Source organism: Eretmochelys imbricata, chromosome 20 (genome assembly GCF_965152235.1).
Source record: "Eretmochelys imbricata isolate rEreImb1 chromosome 20, rEreImb1.hap1, whole genome shotgun sequence".
NCBI lineage: Eukaryota > Metazoa > Chordata > Testudines > Cheloniidae > Eretmochelys > Eretmochelys imbricata.
The window spans coordinates 16,703,100-16,722,500 of record NC_135591.1 but is presented as its reverse complement, the minus strand read 5'-3'; the positions used below and the strand labels follow the sequence as shown (position 1 = coordinate 16,722,500).

Below are 19,401 nucleotides of genomic sequence, written 5' to 3'. Positions count from 1 at the left end.
TGATCACAGTCTGTAAGTATGGACACCGGGAACAAATATTTTATAATGGGCTCTTCAGTCTAGCAGACAAAGGTATAACATGCATAAGGTGTAGATTTTTTAACAGAGAGGGTAATTAACCATTGCAACAGTTTATCAAGGGCTGTGGTGGATTCTCCATCACTTTCCTTTTTTAATTCCAGAGCATCTTTGCAGACACTGGGAGCAGTACAGCATCACCATTCATTCCTGTCCATGGCTTGTTCTTCCTGTAAGCCAAGCCTGGCCATGACATCCCTGCCATCTAGTGGGTGGATGGCCTCTAGGTCAGACTAATCTTGCTTGGTTTTGCATTATTTTCTTTCATTCCATTTATTTTCTTTCTTTTTGTATTTCTCCATCACTGGCAATTTTAAAATCAGGTTTGGATGCTTGTTTAAAAGATCAGTTCTACTTCAAAAGGAATTATTTTGTGGAAGTTCTGTGGCCTTTGTTATATAGGAGGTCAGACTACATGATCATAGTGGTGCTTTCTGGCCTTGGAACCTGTAGATAGAAAGCCAGCAGAGATTTTTGCTCTTGTTCTTTTATATTTCTTATTTACATATAAAAGAAATCAAACCGACAGAGCTTTCCAGCTGTGTCCACATCTGCCTATGTTAACCTTTGTTCTTATTCACATTTTTGAGCTTGTGGTTTGTGGTACCACCTACCATAAAAATCATAGGCCAGCCCCACCCCCAGTCGTGAGATTGACATAAAAAACATAAGATTTGGAAAAAAATATGAATTTCATGTTTATTTGCCTTCTGTTTTTTGAGTTGTTGGGGGTCATGTTTTTCAGTCCCCTGCCCCGAAACTTATTTTCTTTTCTAAAAATGAAAGAGGAGACTCCATGACTCCAGGAGTGGGGCCTGAAGGAACATTACAAAGCAGTTAAATGGGTTGGCAAGGCTGTGTTTGTTGCATCTTGGACTGTAAGCCCCTTGGCGCAGGGATGATTTTTGCTTTCTTAGTACAGCACCCAGCAGAATGGGGCTTTAAACCTGACTGAGAGCTCTAGCTGCTGCTGGAATTTAGCAGTAGCCATAGTTGCTCTGCTGCAACTCTGATGAGCATGTCAGTTTCACTGTGTGGGAGCATCAGAGGCTAAGGAGGGGTGTTTCCACTACCTCATAGGCTTCTGCTGCCCATGAACTATGATTTTGGCAGAGACCTGAAAGAGCTGCTGACATTCAATTCTTATTTGAAAACGTATTCACGTCCACTTGGAGTACAATTGAGAAGTGGCTGTCCAAACGGCCCCGGGGGAAGGGGCTATATGTTCATTGTGTCTCAGTGGTCCCCAATCAGATGGGCGTGCCCTTCCCTTAATTTCCAGTGCTGGAAACTAAACCTGGGTTCTGAGAGTCAAGCTGGCTCTATTTCTTCTTGGGCATCATCTGCAGATACACAAGGCAAGTGACCCTTGGTGATTCCTGTCCCCTTAGTGCGTTTGTCGAGGCATAACTGATTGGAACTTAAACAATCCTGGCGATGGACAAGAAGAAAGCGCATCCAGCTCTCCCCATGGTCTAGGAGGAGTAAAAAGCAGGGAAATTGTCTTCTAGTTATTTCAGTCAGCAGATCGGACTCCAGCACATAAACAGAGGCAGGCCTGAGGAGTAAGTGAAGTTGCTCTTCGGAGCAGAGCTGTGCTTTGTGCCAATGTATGCATCTGCTACCAGTTTTGGATTCTGTACAGTTCTATGAACTTCATTTAATTCTCCTTTTACAAGACGCTCACTGAGCCGGGAAGTGAAAGGTGATGTGAGGTAGGGGTGGCCACTTCTGTTCAGGTTGGGGGAGGGGTGGAAAAGTCGGCTGTTGTATGCCTTCTGGGGTTGTAATTATAGTGAATGATTTGACAGACGCCTGCCTACATCCGTGGGAAAGAGTCTCAAGCAGAATTTCCAGACCTGGTGAACTCAGTGATGAGCTACTGTCTCTTAATCCTATCAGGCAACTGTACCACTTTAAGCAGCCAGGAACAAAGTTGAAGCTAGACAAATTCAGATTGGAAGTAAGGTGTATATTTTTACACAGTGAGAGTAGCTAACCATTGGAACAATTTACCAAGTGTGGTGGTGCATTCTTCATCACTGCCCATTTTTAAAATCAAGATTGGACGGTTTTCTAAAAGATCTGCTCTAAGAATTATTTTGGGGCAGGTCTCAGGCCTCTGTTATATAGGAGGCCAGACTAGATGATCACAACGGTCCTGTCTGGCCTTGGAATCTGTGATACCCCTGTTGTGCTTTGTGTAAGTAAAATGTTGGTACTGTATGAAATCAGTGCAGCCAGCATTAAATAGATTGGAAACTGGCTAATTGCTAGATCTCCAAAAGTAATTGTCCCAATGTTCCTGGCCCAGTGCGATTGGTCCCAATTGTTCCTGGCCCAATACTATTCAATATATTTGTCAGTGGTCTAGAAGATAAAATGTGGTGGTAAAATTTGCAACTGACACAAGGGTTGGTTTAATGGTGACTAGTGATAAGGACAGGTAAGTTATACCGAGTACTCAGGATTGCTTGGTGAGCTGGACTCATTTGAGCAACATGTGTTTTTTAGTACAGCGGAAGATCATAAACCTAGGAACAAAGAATGTAGGTCATCGTAATAGTATGGGGGACTGTATCCAGGAAAGGAGTGTCTCTGAAAAGGACTCTGGGTCATGAGAGATGATCAGCTGAACGTGAGCTCTGAGTGCGGGGCTGTGGCTGAGGGCTATTGCGCTCCTTAGCTTTGTAAATGGGAGAATATCAAGTAGGAGTAGGGAGATGGTGTAACCTCGGTATACAGTATTAGTGAGAGCATCAACAGATACTGCATCCAGTTCTGATGTCCACACTTCAAAAAGAATGTTGAAAATTGGAAAAGATTCAGAATAGGGAAGAGGGTCTAGAAGAGACATAAGGAGCGCAATCTCTCTGAGATCGTCAGAAAAGTTAGGAGTTGGCTTGATCGTGGTCTGTATGTGGGGAGATAAGCTCTGATAGTAGAGGGCTCTTTAATCTATCACACAAAGGCATTGCTTGATCCAGTGGCTGAAAGATAAATTCAGACTAGGAATAAGGTGCAGAGGAATTAACCACTGGAACAATTTACCAGAGGCTGTTGTGGGTTCTCTGTCACTTGAAGTCTATAATTCCAAGATTTGATGTCTTTCTAAAAGATCCTGCCTTGGTTTAACCAGAAGTTGATCTTAACCAGGTGCAGGGTTGAGTGGGTGAAATGTGGCCCCTGTTGTTCAGGGGGTCAGACAGATGATCACAGTGGTTCTTTCTTGACTTGGATTAATCCTGCAGACTATGTTGGGAAGGAGGTAGAAACATGAGCCTCTCCAAATTGTAAGCAGCCCAAGCACTGTGATGGGGCAGAACATGCCTGACTTAATGGGAGGGAGGTAACAGGGACATGGCCCAGGTAGGTTAGCAGGGAGGCTGGGGTACCAGCATGGATGAATGGCCTACGGAGAATTTGCTGCAGTGGAAGGAGATGGGAAGGGAACAGCTGCTGCCTGCATATTTGAGACACTTGGGGAATGGCTGCCCAGGGCTCCCAGGAACTTCACTGTATGGTGCATCCCATTTTTCACCTTGTCTGTCACCATCTGTTGGTTTCTCACCATTCTCCATCCCTCACCCTGGAATCAGTTCGCCCCCCGCCCGGAATATGATTTGATTTCTTTTGATGACTCGATTGTTTCTGTTGTGATTTATCGTGTTGTTTTTTTCTTCCTTTTCCCAATCCAGTTATTGTGATCACTCTAAGCCCTGCTCCCGCTCCGTCCCAACGAGCAGGTACCAAACTTTTTATCATCGCAGCTTGGATTTCCTGCATCATTTACTTAACGCTTCCTTCAACTGCATAGAAATGCCACCTGTCTGACTTCCCTCCTGTCTGTCTCCCCCTCCCGTCCCCAATCTTTCCCATATCCACCTGTTACCACCACCATTGATCGAGCATACATGACCATTTACAGCTAGGAACAGCATTAGTTAAGGCCTCCCGTAGGATCATGGCTCTGCTTGCCCACATGCTTTCCTGTCCCTCCACCACTGGAATAGCTTTGACCACCGCACCTGCCATCTGAGGCTCTCAAAGCACATTCCAGAAGCAGGTAAGTATTAAACAACCCCAGACTATAGAGAGGCAATCCTCACCTCCACCACTGATACACAACCACTTCTGGGCTGGAATGCAGCAGCCATTGACCAGCACACACCAGCAGTGTGCTCTCAGCATTGTAAGCTAGCAAGTGAAGAAGAATCCCATGTCCAACTGAAACCACCGCAGCAATTTTAGGAAGGCAAAATGTAATTTTTCCATGTTAGAATTTTTGTCAGGACATTTGGGCTGACATCCCTGTTCTCCGAGTGCTGTGCACTCCTTGATAGCCACGAGGGCCTGGATTTCTGGGGAAGGCTTAGATACTGTGTCGACGGCACAGCCGTGAATTAAATATGGTGGATGGCCACCACGTGGCTGAGCACAATAGTGGGAGGTATTTTTATCTGTCTTGCACATAGAAAACCCAGAACATCTACATTCCCATTTGAAGAACCACCTGGGACCTCTGGAGGAATCTTAAAGTGTGATTATTGTCTGTATTAGAGACTTCCAGCTGAGATCCAGGTCACACTGTGTCAGGAGCTACGTACGCACAGGTGCGAGAGTCCCTTCCCTGAAGAATTTAGTCTAAGTAGCTGAGTGTGTGTGAAAGGAAGAGTTATTCTCTCCATTTCACAGATCAGACAGGGAGTCCCAGTCTAATGCCTTAACCACAAGATGACTCTCCAGCTGTATGGGCAGCCGTATCTCCTTGGCTGGAGCAGAGAGCTTCCCCGAGAGTCCAACTTTGAGGAGTGAAGTGGCCCTTCCCAATTTTTACCATCCTGGGCTGAGAGTCTTTTGTATCTCCTAAGGTAAACCGAGCCAAACCAGGTCAGTACTTGGATGGGCAACCCAAGAAGTGGTTTTAATGGCTTATTTGGGGGTACTCTTCTCACTGAGTCAGTTCTGAAGACTGTGTGCTCTCTGCAGGTGATGTGCTGCTAGAGGGGCCATCTTCTGGATGAATGGCTATCTGGCCATGTCCCCAGTTCTTACGCTCTTATCCTGAGTCTCACAATATTGGGTGTGTTTCTTAAAGCCTCAGCTCTTGGAGTCATGTGATTCCATGAGGATCTCCGCTTTCTTTTTTTCAAATAATTTTTCAGCCTTCATGGCTGCAGAGAGAAGCTGAAAAACATGAATCCTAAAGGCTCATAAATCAGAAAGCAAATAAAATTTTGAATAAAATAATTTTTGTTTAAAAAAAAAAAGTTTTTTTTTAAAGCCAGTCTCATGATTTTTGGGACCAGACTCATGGATATTTGAACACTAGCGCTTGACCACGCAGAAAGGCGTTTATGACGTCTTATGATCATTAAAGATCTCACTGTGCTCTTTGAGATTTGCGGGGTAGTCCTGGTTTCCAGACGCCAGTTTTATTTATTACCTCCAGTCTGCCTAAATTCCCCCTGCAGCTGCATTTGGGAACAGGTTTCTTCACTTCCTGCCCTAACCTGTTGTTTAGAGAGTCTGTGCACTGTTAAGCAGCTCTTGCGTTCCACCCCAGTTTCAGCTGCATTTGACTGTCATCTGCGAAGCAGTCCCAACACTGGATTGTTTTGCAGTGATTTTGCATTGCTGTGCACTGTTAAGCAGCTGTGTTGCTGATCCCAGAGTCAGCTGCACCTGAGAGTGGCAGGTGAAGCAATCCCAATGCTGGGTTTGTGTTGTAGCTGCTTAGTCTAGTGTTCTGGGATCCTTCAGGACGAAAGGTTTAGTTTAAATGTACAATGATCTGACAGCTTTTTCTCCTGTGCTTTTATATCTCTCCCACACATCGATGTCAAATTGTAACACTGTGCTGATAGACTATGCCCTGCAGAATTTCCCAGACAGTGAACTATGAAATAGTATTTCTTTTTATTTAAAAAGTTGAATTGTCTCTTTTCTAGGCCAGAAAAAGAATACCGTATTTGTTGATTCCCAGCCTTGAACGTATTGCATTGAACTGCCCTCTCCTGAAACAGTGCAATGAACACATGGTTTCATTGCCGTAATCAGAAATTCAGATGCCATGGCGATTCCCGCCAGCATTTCTGAGCCTCCTGTTGGTGACCACCCTACCTTTGACACAGTCTTTTCGAAGCATCTGTATAGAAGGTATCCATTTGCCCCCATTACGACGGCAGACCAGGAATCCAGACACCGAGGTTCTGTTCCTGGCTCCGCTCCTGGCCTCTGGGGTGACATTGGCCAAGTCCCTCACCTCCCTGTACCTTTCTTTTCCTAGCTCTCAAATGGAGGTGGGGCTACCCTCTTTTGTTAGGTAGATAAGTATTCACTGTGAAGTGCTTTGAGATTCTACAGTGGCTATTGATTGTATTATTTATACAGCTATCTCTTATTTTTTTTTTTTTTAGAATGTTCCCCTGCTACCAGGGTGCTCAGTAGCCCAGTAGATGAGCCTTTATTAAAACCTTAATAATGGAAATAGAACTCAAGAATCCTGACTCCCTGTGGCCTGCTCTAAGCATTAGGCCACACTCTCCTCCCAGAGCTGGGGATCAGAAAGTTCCTCGCTCCAAGAGCATGCCCAGAGCCTTGGACTGTGGTAAGACTGAGGCTCAGAAATGATCCTTTAAAACCCAAGTCTCTATGCACTTGTCATGTAGCTTTTTGCCATGGGAAGCAATGCCATGTGCTTCGTGCCTGTGAGGGTCACACTCAAACCCACCATGTTCACAGTTAAAGGGGGAACTGAAAAGCTTTTCAGTCTGCCAGGGGCAGAGTTCATAACATCCGTTGCGGAAAAACATAAAGCCATCATGTGCCCTTAAGACAGGGAAACAGTTTAATTCCTGGTATTGCTGGAGGGATTACTGTGGTCACGGGAATGCCAGACTTGGGTCTTGGCAGGTCTGTAAGAACCTAAACTTTTAACAACAGCTGTATGGTGATGAATTAAAAATGACATTCATAACCCTCCCACCAAGAAAAAGAACAAATTAATAATGTTTAAAAATAAACAGATCAGAAACATGAGCAGTTTTGACTCTGCAAACAAGTTCCAAAGACTCCCCATTGCTATTGCTTTTGAGCTATGGAGGGCACCCAGATTCTAGGGGGATGGGCAGCAGAGTCAGACACTTAGGTAGATTTATAGACAGCATGTCTGCGCCTTATGTTGTCACTGATTTGGTGGGGGGAGTCTATCTTTAGAAAGCTTTACTGTTCACTTTTAAATCCAAAATATTTTAGTGTTATTTATTTTAGCTGGGAATTAGGCAGCTGTTGAAATTCAGTGGACTATGGGTCCCACTTACATTGGGCTTCTTGGAAATTCTGACCTATTTTTATTATACTAGCACCTGCAGGCCCCCAGCAGAGACCAAAGGCCCAATGTGTGCTGTAGAAACACAGAGGAAGAGAAGGTGCTTTCCCCTAAGAGCTTACAATTGAAATAAACAAAGGGGGAAAACAGAGACAGAGGGGTTTTGGCCCTCCTCTAGCACTCTCCATCCAAGGATCTCAACATGGTTCATAAACGTTCCTCCATTTAACTCTCCCAGGGCCCCTCTGGGAAGCAGGTGATGGATGTGTTTGGATGGCTTCACTCAGAATTGAAATGCTGCCACGTCTGGGTTGGAACACTGCGGCTCTTTAACAGCGTAATTGTTTGCAGGCAGAAATTACATTACTGTATCCAGCTGAAAATTCAAGAGGAGGATTTTTAAGTAGGCCATCTGCAAGTACTCGAATTGAAATTTTGCTAGGACACTAGAGTTAAAACAAAACCTCCCTTCTAGGGGAAGTGCCAGGGGATTTTTAAGGAGTACAGATGGTCAGGATGTTTTCAAATGATAGCAACTTCTGCAGCACAGCACTCTCACACTGTGGCTTTGGGATTGGTACTGAGCACCTGTCACACCCTGGGCCTTCTGTTGAAGGTCTCCCATCCAAATTCTGTCCTGACCTAAGTTTGTTTGCTGGCTGCAGGCTTGTTGTTTCAGAGCAGCTCAGTTACTTCCCGTAAAGCTTTAATCAGGAAGTCATTCATGCAAGATGATTGACTGGCAGGAGGGGGAACGTAATTGGGTACCGAAATTCTGATTCGTCAAATAAGAGTTTCCAAAATGGTGAGAGACAAGGTAATATCAGGGCTGCCACGATATGTCCTGTTTAGACCCACAGTGACTCTTGTCATTGCCCAGTTTGTCTAAGAGACTATCAGAGTCCTGCAGAAATGTTTATAATACACACACTACATATCACGGATTGGTCAGCCTAGACCACCCCAATCAGCTGGGATCTCAGGACTGATCCTTGCTGACTGGGGCGGTATGATCTGACCAGGCTGGGATATATAGTCAGGACTCCTGGGTTCTGTGTCCAGCTGTGCCACTGATTTCTGTATATGGCCTGCTGTCTCAGCTCCTGGATTCTATTCCAAGCCCTGCCACTGACTTAGACACGTCACTTTCCTGTGCTTCAGTTTCCCCACCTGGAAAATAGTAGCTATTTCCTTAGTTCACCAGGGTAACTGTTGCAAAGCACTTTGTGATCCTTGGATACTAGGCCCAATTGTTTAAAAGCCCTAAAAAGGTACAGTTGACTCTTGTGCAACTTCATAATGGGCTTTTTAATGCATTTGTAAATGTCCCTGTGCCCAAATATCTTACACGCTATCTGGGCATGAGGTGAGGATTTTCACAACTGATTTGGGAATTCCAGATTAAATTGATAATGCACCCATAACTAAAGGCAGCTTAACCCTTTCCACTGACCTAGGGTATGTCTACACTTAAATCACTGTAGCGCTTCAGTGTACACGCTACCTACGCTGACAGGAGGGGTTCTCCCATAGGCTTAGGTAATCCACCTCCCCAAGAGGTGGTAGCTAGTTTTATGAAGAATTCTTACATCGACCCAGTGGTGTCTACACCTGGGGTAAGGTTGGCATATCCACATCCCTCTGATGTGGATTTTTCACACCCCTGAGACAGAGCTATGCTGTTGTAAGTTCCCATGCCGACCAGCCCTTCTGTGCACACTTTCAGCTGCCATAAGTTTGGGCTTAGTGTAGAAGTGGTGGGGTGAGGAGTGGAGAGAAGAGTTAGTTTATTTTTTCTGCTCCCTACTGACTCACGCATGATCAGATGCCTTCAGCTGGAGCAGATCTGCAATATAAGGTCAGATCAGACTTTTCAGAGACCCAGTCCTGGGAGGAGCTGCCATGGGTGTTAAGCCATGTCAGCGGGCATGGCTTTATTTGTGCGCAGACTGCGTTAGTCCTGCTGGGGAGGTAGCTCTGCCTGTTGCCATGTTCCTGAAATTGCTGAAGTCAATGGGCACAATACACAGTCACCCCCCCACTTTTCCCTCTGCTTGAAGCAGGTAGGAACTTCTGGTCTCTTTCATGGCACCTCTAGCTGCAGAGACCTCTGCTGCCTGCTTGGAGGGTGCCAGTTGCTTCTAGGAGATGCCTCTCGAGGTGCAGTTGTAGTCCTTATGGGATTACTGGGCCCATGTAGCCCACAAGAACTCTGATCCCAGCTCTCTGTAGCTTTACTCCATCAGAGAGAGGTGCCCTCATCCTGGTATATTTTTTTTAATGTCCCCTTTTACTCCTTGTTTGACCTCCAGTTTTTTTTTCCTCTGTGTGTTTCTCTTTCATTCCTTTTGCCAGTTCCTTCCTTTTCGTGTTGCTCTCAAGGCCTAGCAGCCCTTAGATGGGGGCCCTGACATTGAGTGTCTGAAGTACCAACAATGTTCTTTAATTAGAATCCATCTTTTAGCTAATTAAAAACTAGCTAGCAAATAGACAACACATGGAGCATATCTCCCTGGTGCTTAAACTCTGATATTTGGTGATGGGTTCAGAAACTGCCCGATTTCTAAGGAAACTCATGGCAGATCATCCAGGACTGGAACCAGATCACTGACAAAGTGGACCAGGAGAGCATCTGACTCTAGAATAGTAGCAGTGCAGGTGGGTTGCGAATAGACCATCATCGCCCTCTCCGTTCCAATCCAGTAGGGAGGGATCCTGGCCAAGATCTTCCAAAGTGGCTGTTGATTTTGCGTGACTCCATTTGGGGGAGAGGGGAAAGCAACCTGTGTCACCTTAAAAGGGCCTGAGTTGTTTTTCTTTTTTATTTCACAAAAAGCTGAGCACCCACCTCCCTTATGAAAATCAGACCCCTTTAAGGATCTCAGAAGTTGTGCACTAAAATCACCTTTGAAAAACCCTTAGCCCCTGATTTTTTTGTTTCAAAAGCAAACTCTGATTTTTGTTCCCCTGAGAGCAGTGGGGGCGTCTCCCAGCACTCGTCTGTCTGTCTGGTTGTACCTGCAGAGCAGGCAGCGGTGAAGGCTGGGGTTTTGAAAGTTCCTAAAGGAAATAGGTACCCAACGTTCATTGAATTTCAGCGGCATTTGGCCACTTCGCTCCTTTGGAAATCCTAGTCTAAACCCCGCCAGAGCATGGGTACAGCCCCTGGCACAGTGGGGTCCTGGCCCATGTCTGGGGCTTCTAGATGATACTGCAATAGACGTGATAAAATATGCCCCACAATTCACTGATAATTGGGTCATAAACTTGGGATTTCCACCCAGTGCCCTCCTACAAAGAATTGTCTTCCCTGTCTGCTAGGAAAGGAACGGGCCCCATCACTGGACGTTAGGAGCCTGAATGCTTTGAGGAACTGCCTCAGAATCCCTAGTGTGAGACATCAGGTTAATTCCTACTTCCCCCTTGCCTAGTGCAGGATCGTTCCCTACAGGGCCCTTTGGGCGGTCTGGTTTTAAATATCCCAAACAAAGATTGTGGGGGGGGGGAAACGGGAGGTACCATTCCACACTGAATAGGTCAAACTGTCAGCAACCATTTTTCTCATCAACAGCCTAAATTCCTCCTGAATACATTTCATCCTGTTATTCTCCCTGGCCATGCCCTGTGCTGCTTTGCCAGTGGTGGGGATTTGCTCTGATGCCAGCCACCGGTGGAAGCCCCTTGCTGCAAGCCTTGGTTGGCTTCGACACAGTTTGACCTGTGTTCATGCTGCACTGGTGCAAACCACGGCTTTGCCAGCATGTGCAAGTAGTGGGATTGGGACAAATAGATAAGACCTTGGCCATCATCGTAATGCTCAAGTGACCTGTGGGAAGGTGGCTTCTCCCGTGGCTGCCCGTCCTCACCCAGAGACCAAGTCTGGTTGGAGCAGTATGCAGCATCCATCCTCTGCTTTGGGCACTTAGCCCAGCCCACGGGAGTCCCCAACAGCACAAGTTGCCTGCAGCTGCACACCCCCATGCGATCAGTCACATACTGTGTCTATACTACAGAGCCTGTGCCGGTGTAGCCCCCTAGTGTGGATGCAGTGCACACGGATAGAAGGAATCTGTCTGCTCTTGTAGGACCACCAGCGTTAGTTCTGCCGCCAGAAGCTCCCTTCCCTCAACATGGCTGCATGCATACTGGAGGCTTTGTCAGCGCAGCTCTGTTGCTGCGGGGTGTGGAGGGGTTCACACCCTTAACCGAGACAGCTATTCCAGGATAAGTTTTACGTGTAGACCAGGCCTAAATGGTGGTTTTCTCTCTGCCATCCTGTCCTACTCACACCCTTGGTTTTATGTTCACTGGCAGCCTCTCTGCTCCCCCTCTGCCTTCTTTCTTTTCCACCCCAACCCCATTGCCCTTTAATTTAACCCCTCCGAGCATACACTGGAGTGGCTGACCTCTGCCTGCAGCATGTTTTCCCCTCCCTGCCTTGTTGGTTCTCCATCCGACAAACCCGGGAGCTGTTAGATTGCATGCCCCACCAGTAGAGTAGCATGCAGGCTTCTGGAATGGAGAGCATGAGCAAGGCGTGTGCTGTAGAAATGGAATGGGGGAAGGGCAGGTGGGAGGAGTCTGATCTCGAATTGTGGGGAGTGGGGAGGCTGAAGCAACCGGGGGTGGGGGTGGGGATGGGATTGGGGTTGGGGTCTTGCATGCTGAACTACATCGTGAAGAGATACAGATGGTAATAAAACCTGTGGTCACAGAGATCAGAATTATAGGCTTTTGCTCAACCACCAGATACGGGCTGGGTGCAGGGGTGGCTGGGTGAAATTGTCTGGCCTGTGTCACACAGGTGGTCAGCCGGAGGATTACAGTGGCCCCTTGTGGCAGTATGGTCCCTAAATGTTGGAGATCCTGTAGGCAGCCCATGCTCTGTTTTAACACAGGTGACTTAATCAGGAAAATGTCCAACTGCTCTTAAATCGGAGCGTCCTGGTGGCTCTTCTATCCATCAGTTACTCTGGAGTTTGTTAAATGGGCAGGAGTGTGGACTTCCACTCCTCCTTCCCCAGCCCCCATCACCTGGCCCTGCTTGCCTCTGCTGTTGCAGGGAACGTGTCACTAGGGGTGTGACTCTCTGATCCAGAACGATCCCCACTTTGTGCTCCCTATATGACACATCCCAGCCTATGGTCCTTGGCATGGAGGGCAGCTCCCTCCAGCCCTCCCTTGGTGATCATTTTAATCCCGAGTATATGTGCAGGAATCACCTTGGATAATACAGTATGAACTCCCATGCTCCATTCACACAGGGGGATTTAGGAGCATGAACCCCCTGGAAAGTAAGTGGAAGCTGTGCGCCTGAATTCCTTGGGCAGTTCAGAAAGTCTCACCCAGAATCCCTAATAACCATTGCACAGGTGCGTCCTCGTAGCCTTGGATTGGAAACCCCCTTTGTGTTACTAGAGGCCTTTGCTACGTTTTATATGGAACTTGCCTTCTTAGGGCCAGATCCTGCATTGTGCAGAGTGACTGCGACCTTGCTGAGGCCATTGGAAGCTGGGGGCACTTAGTAGTGCACAGGAGGGGCTCAGCATCTGACAGGATTGAGCCCCTGGGGCAGAATTTGCCTCTCCTCTCTGCACAGCAGAACTCGAGTCCTCGGAGTTCCCACTGCTGTGCATGGAGGGGGAGCACATATCAGACTCGAGTGCTGAAGAGTCTTTGGTCCAGATTCTTGACTTATATAAAGCTCTGTTGATTCCAGTGGAGGTACCCAGTTTAGCTAGGCCAGGATACAGCAGCTGGCCCACTGCTTTCAGTAGAGCAACACCAGTTTACCCCAGCTGGGGATCTGGTCCCATTGATTTCAGTGGAGACACTGATTTTACACCAGCTGGGGATTTGGCCCCATTGACTCCAATTGGTTGAGACTGCTTTACACCAGTTGGGAATCTAGCCTTATTGATTCCAGTGGAAAGATTTCAGTTAATACCATCTGGGGACCTGGACCCACTGACATCAGTGGAAAGATGCCAGTTTATGTCCACTGGGGATCTGGCCACATGGACTCTAGTGGAAAGATACTAGTTTACACCAGCTTAGGATCTGGATACTTGCCTACAATTTCGTAGTGGAGACCCCCTCAAGCAAATATAGCTGCCTGCAGAGCATTGCGACCCCAGACCTGTCTCCGTTTGAAGTCCCTGGCAGAATGATTCCAATGGGGCAGGACCAAGCTTTTAGCTACATTATGTGATTGTGTGAGTCTTGGGCCCTGGAAAGTCTCTCAGAGAATTTAGGTCTTAAATTTGTGTTTTGTGGGAAAAACTGGCTCTACCAGCTGAGGTCGAACAGCTGATTTCACCTGAGTTTCTTTTTCCTTAAAGTGTTAAATAAGTTTAGATTTGATACCCAGTTGTACTGGGTGAAATTCGCTAGCCTGTTTTTATACAGCAAGTTGGACTAGAAAACCTTCTAAAACCTTCCCCTATGTCTGACTGAAATACAGCAGCCTTGTGATTCTATCCAATCAGAAAATAAAATAAAACAAAATAAAAATGCAACATAAAACTGACTGGCCGAGTTTCACTGTCTGTGAGACACCAAAAGGACCATGGACTAAATGGTTAAAAGCAAAATGAGACTGACACATTTTTTGTTCTAATCAGTGTCTTGTTAGCAACTGTCATAGGGCTACTGGCCCCTTGAAGAGGGGGCCGGCTCCAAGGCACCTGCACTGATACCTGCTTCTCAGTTGGGCATAAGGTAGGCACCTGGGCATTATAAATGCAGGTGCGTGTTGACAGATGCCTACAGACACTACAGGGAATAAAGGCTCCTGCACAGCCCTGTTATAAGGCCCTGGGCCTTCCCTTATGCCCAGTTGGGCAGCAGGTGTCAGTCCAGATGCACTGGACCTCACCCCCCCTTAAAGGGACCAGTCATCTTGTGACAGTAAACACATGTAAGAGACCTGTGTCATGTAGGAAACCAGACTAGATGATCACATTTGTCCCTTGTGACCTTAAAATCTATGTACTTTTAAGGACAATTTGTTGTGTCGTCCAGCAGTTCAGTCATGCAAGGTGTTGAGGTCCTCCATCGGCTTTGCTGGATCAGATCCAACGTGCTCGGCCCTAGAGCTGGGCAGGAAGTGATTTTCTTGTCCTGTGAGAGTTTTCAAGATTTTGGCATTTTTCCATGATCCAAAGCAGGATGAAAAGTCAAAATTAGGAAAACTTTCACAAATGTTCAATAATCCAGGGGAAACAATTTGGTTTGTGTCGATTGTAGTGTTTTGTTTCGATCCATTCAAAATGCTTGATTTTGATTTTAGCCTTTTAAATCTTTGTTTGTAGTATAAATTAACTAAAATTTTGAACCAGAAAGTCATTTTGAACTGTAAAAAGGGACCTTTCAACAATTTTGATATTTTTTCCAAAGATGTTTTGAATCAAGAGATTCGGTGACACCAAACCTTTCCCATGCACTCTTTCAGTTTTGCCAAGAAAACGTTTTGTCAGAAAATTCTCAACAAGTTCCTTGGAGGCAGGATCGGGCCCAGTGGGTCTATCCTGTTTTGTAACCGTATTCACTACAATGGTACCTTGTGCCTTGATTAGAATGTGGCCTTGATTAGAAGGTGTTAATGGAGCACATTACCCCTCTCCCCCGAAAAAGGAGACAGATTATTAAAGACGAAGGAATACAGCTTACCCTGGAGAGAGAAAACCCGCTAAAGGGGCAAGCCTCGGACTCCTAATACTGCCCTGCTTAGAAAAATGGGTGCCTTTTTTCAGGGATGCTAATCCTGCAGGGTTCAATACAGCCAGTTCGCGTGTGTCAGGAGAAAGAGCCTGCCTCTGTGTTAATGAATACCACTCCTGTTTCCTTTACAAACCTAGCCATGGAAAGCATCCCATTGAAACCAACGCTGTCCTGGAGTTACACTATAGTGCAGCTATTTCTTGAGCATATCGAAAGGTTCAGGGGAGGCTGTGAAGCCAGATTACCCAGGGAGTGCATCAAATCCTGTTTGCTAAAGCCCCATTAAAATAGAATAAGCAGTGGGATGTCTCGGTTTCCATCATGGCCTGATTCTCGAGGGATTTGTCCAGCAGCTTCCTCTTGTGTTTCCTTTATAACCAAAAAGAAAAGGAATACTTGTGGCACCTTAGAGACTAACAAATTTATTTGCACATAAGCTTTCGTGAGCTACAGCTCACTTCATCAGATGCATAACCAAGGGGCTCAAAAGTTTTTTGCAGTAATGCCACTTGGCAAATATTCAGACTGCCTCCTTTGGAGGCTGGGTTATAGGGCAGCGTTAGCCTTGTTTTGCTGGTGGGTAACCAAGACACTGATACTGCGATCTATCCAGGGCCTTGCAGTCAGGCCAGCTCTTCCAAAACTGGCTGGTGGACAAATGGAGATTCCAACCATCCGTGGGGCTCAGAGCAGGCCTAGCCTGGTACCCCGTGCCACCCCTCAGACATTAGATCTCCTAGCCAGCGCCCCTGTGAGGTATGTATCATTTCCCCTGTGGACAGCTGAGTGAGATGAGGTTAAAGGCACACAGTTCCAGACCTGGTCTGTGTTTAAAAAGCTGTGGTTTTCAGGCCTTTTCCACAAGTGGGGATTTCAGCCATTGGTGGGGCAGCAGCACAGCAAACCACTGACGCAGCCCACACTTCCTCAATGACAGGCCGGGTTGACCTGGTGTGAACCTGGCTCGGGCTGTCAGCGCAGTAGTGCAGTAACTGGGGCAAACCCACTGTGCAGACAGGGCGTTGGCAGATTCCTGTCCCCGAGGCCTCCTGCCAAGTTTTGTGGTTTTGCAGCATGCAGTTCAGCAGATCAGCCACTGCCCTGGGAATCAGGACACCTGGGTTTTGTTCACGACTCCGCCACTGAACTGCTGTGTGACCTCCTGTGAATCACTTCCCTGCTCTGTGCCTCAGTTTCCCCTTTGTCTATTTAGACTGTGCGCTTTTGGGGGCAGGTGTTTCATTAGGTGTCTGTAGCACCCATTATAATGGGGGCCCCAGGCTTGATCAGAGGACAAGGGGGATCTACAGGTGCACCTGGCACAATAGGACCCTGATCTCACTGGGGTCTGGCAGCAGTCAGCACGGGCTCTTCCCCTGCTGTGTGTTGGAAGAACCCAGGCAAACAAAGGTGGAAACTGACTCCTCTGAAACCGAGCAGGTAGAAAGTGATGTCAGATGCACCAAGCAAATAGATGAGAAAGAACAGACAGTGGCATTTTGTGAGCCAGGGCGTTCCCTGCTTCAGTTGAAGTGAGGTGTTTAACGCTGGCAGTGAGCCGCTATGAGTTGCCATCTGTTACCCAGTAGGTGAGTGGTGGAGCAGGTAGGAGTCCTGGCTGCCCATCTTCTGTGCTAAGCACTGGCGCTCCCTTTGCCAGTTGCACTGTGGTTTCAGAGCCCAGCATTTGGGAACCAGGTCCCTTCCAGGCTCAGTTTGGGCCAGATTTTTCGAGTACCTAGCGCTCCTACTGAGTTAGGGGGGAAGTGTGGCTGACTGCAGCACATCCTGGGCTGGGATAGAAGGGGTATAGGTTCTAGTCCCATCTGTGGTCTGCTTTGGGACCTTGGGCATGTCATGTCCCCTCTCGGTTTCCCCATATGTAAAATGGGTATAATACTGCCCTCTCTTGTAAAGCACTTTGTGATCTACTGGTGGAAAGTGCAATGGAAGAGCTAAGTGTGAGCTGCTTGGAACTAGGGGCAGTTTCTGTGGAGCTCAGTATTAATTATAAATATTTATATTACAGTTAGTGCCAAGAGGCTTCAGCTGAGATCAGGACCCTCATACGCTGGGCACAGCATGCAGAGACAGATGGTCTATGCCACAGAGCTCTTACGGTTTAATCAGACAAGACGGGCCACGGGTGGGAGGGAAAACAGAAGCACAGATAGGGGGAAGTGACTTGTCTAGGACCCTGCAGTAAATCAGTGGCAGAGCCAGGAACAGAACTCAGATCTCCAGCTGTCCTAGCTACTGCACCACCCTGTCTAACCAAAGTCCACTCAAGTCGATTTAAATGGGCTTGGAATCGGATGCTATTGAAGTCCTTGGGATGTGGTTCGCTTTGGATCATGACATGACGGAGCAAATCAGGCAGGGGAGGGGGTTGTGTGCATGGATGGGGAGAGAACTTCACACACCTTGACAAGCAGCAGTTAAAGCCAGAGGGAACATGTCAACTTAGTTTATCATTAAAAACCAATGGGCAGAGTCCTCAGCCAGTGTAAACCAGCATGGCTTCACTAATGTCAATAGCACTGCCCTGATTTACACTGCTGGAGGGTTTGGCCCCATATTTTTAGTCAGGTGGGACCTTTCAAAGTGAGCCTTGAGTGATCTTAAAAAATCCACGAGGAATTGGATCACTTCATGTGGGAGTAGAGCAGTTTCAAGTCCTGGCCTGGGCAGTTATCCATTCCAGTATTGCAGCACTTGGATACACCAGCAAGTGTGGAAGCAAATTTATAAAGGGAGCATTGACTTGTGGTAAGAACAAATTCAGCAAAAGAGACTGAGCCAGAACTCCTGGGTTCTACTTCTGGTTCTCCTGGGGTTGCCCTGGGCAAGTCTCTCACTGGTGACCCTTCGGTATGAGGTGGATAATAGCTTGGTTTGTCAGAGCTTATTTGCCAGTGTGCTTTGAGATCCTCTGATGCTAGGAGGGTAAAGTATTTTTGTTTGGTAAAAGACTCTTCAAGCTATTGAAATTGACCAGATTCAAGCTGCTTGGGGCAGTGTGGGAAAATGGTTCTTCTTTAACCTGTGTGTGGGAATTGAGTTCTGGCTCAGTCAATGGGCATTAGATGTCTTTGTCTGAAAGGATCAGGTCCCTTCACCAGCTCTCCTGTCGCAGCAGCTGCAGCCCTTCCCTCCTGGGTACAACATGCTTTGAACTCTCTTCTAATGACCCCACAGTTCCATAAGTGGCCTTGCCCTTGGGGTGAGGGGTGTTCCCTTCAGCCCAGGTTAACAGCCTAGGGTAGTTTGGCTTGGCCATTGAAAGCTGGCTTGGGGAGTTTCTAGGCATTGTTTGAGGTGGGATGGTTTTAGCAAGCTCCTGCTTGCGGTCAGCTGCATAATATTAAATACCGAGGGCCGGATTCCACTGACCTGCGGTAACTTCGCTGGCCTCTGGGGTGATGCTTTGGGCAGAGTGAGGCCAGAATGTGACAGCAACTTTCTAGCCAAAGCACAACCCATCGAGTTCTACAGGCAGCCTCCCTACCTTCAACAAGGGGGCACAGGCTGTGGGTGGAGGAGGGACTACCTGTCCCAGCATGCTGTGCTCCACCTTCTTCCAAGACCTGGCAGCACTGTATGCTGGAATCTGTAGTCTCTTGAGGACAGCTCCTCCACTTGGGCGGTGAGGTCTGGATGTGAACTACAGGTGCGCTCCTGCAAGCAGAGGCCATAGCTCTGTGTTTCTGGCCCGTGAGCAGGAAGAAGTTCAGAAGGGGCCTCCCACTTGTGCTCTGAGCTGTTGAGTGTGTGCCCCAGCTACGCTCTGTGCTTCACGTGGTTCCCTGCCCCAGTATGCGGGAGGGGTTGTTTTATTTCAAGCCTGTGGAAAGATTCAGTCCTTCCCCTCTTCCCCGTTACCAGTGTGGTATTGAATGTGGTAAGGCCGGGTAACAACTGCAACGACCTCCCTGCTCATTCATGGACTTGCCCCAGTAAAACTTTGCCTCAAACTTCCAGGGGCAAACAGTGGGCCTTGCTTTCTCCTCTTCTCATTCCGGCAGGTTCCCAGCCTTTTGGTGGCAGAGCTGCCTCCCTTGTTAACATGGGGACGATCGGTTTATGTTGAAACTGATCCAGGAAACTGACACACCTGAAGAGGCTCCATCACTGACCACTTCCTTAAATCTCACCTGATGGACTCCTTATATTTAAGGCATGCTGCCAGTCTTTGCCAGTTGGCTGAATTACAGCAGTGGTATAGCAGGGAGTGTGGGCAGCCAGCTGGTAGTCAGGGCTGAGAATTGCAA

General features: G+C 47.3%; 1 protein-coding gene across 3 annotated transcripts in view; it reads left to right on the top strand.

Annotated features, from left to right (window-relative positions):
• Positions 1–19,401, top strand: part of MAP2K7 (mitogen-activated protein kinase kinase 7) — a 68,963-nt gene that overhangs the window by 10,932 nt on the left and 38,630 nt on the right. For 2 of the 3 annotated variants that reach the window (XM_077838863.1, XM_077838861.1), the window contains exon 2: positions 3,777–3,824. The exons of the other annotated variant lie outside the window; for it this stretch is intronic. In XM_077838863.1, coding sequence (XP_077694989.1) covers positions 3,777–3,824 — 48 coding nt within the window. The remainder of the gene's footprint in view (positions 1–3,776; positions 3,825–19,401) is intronic. 3 annotated transcript variants of the gene reach the window in all.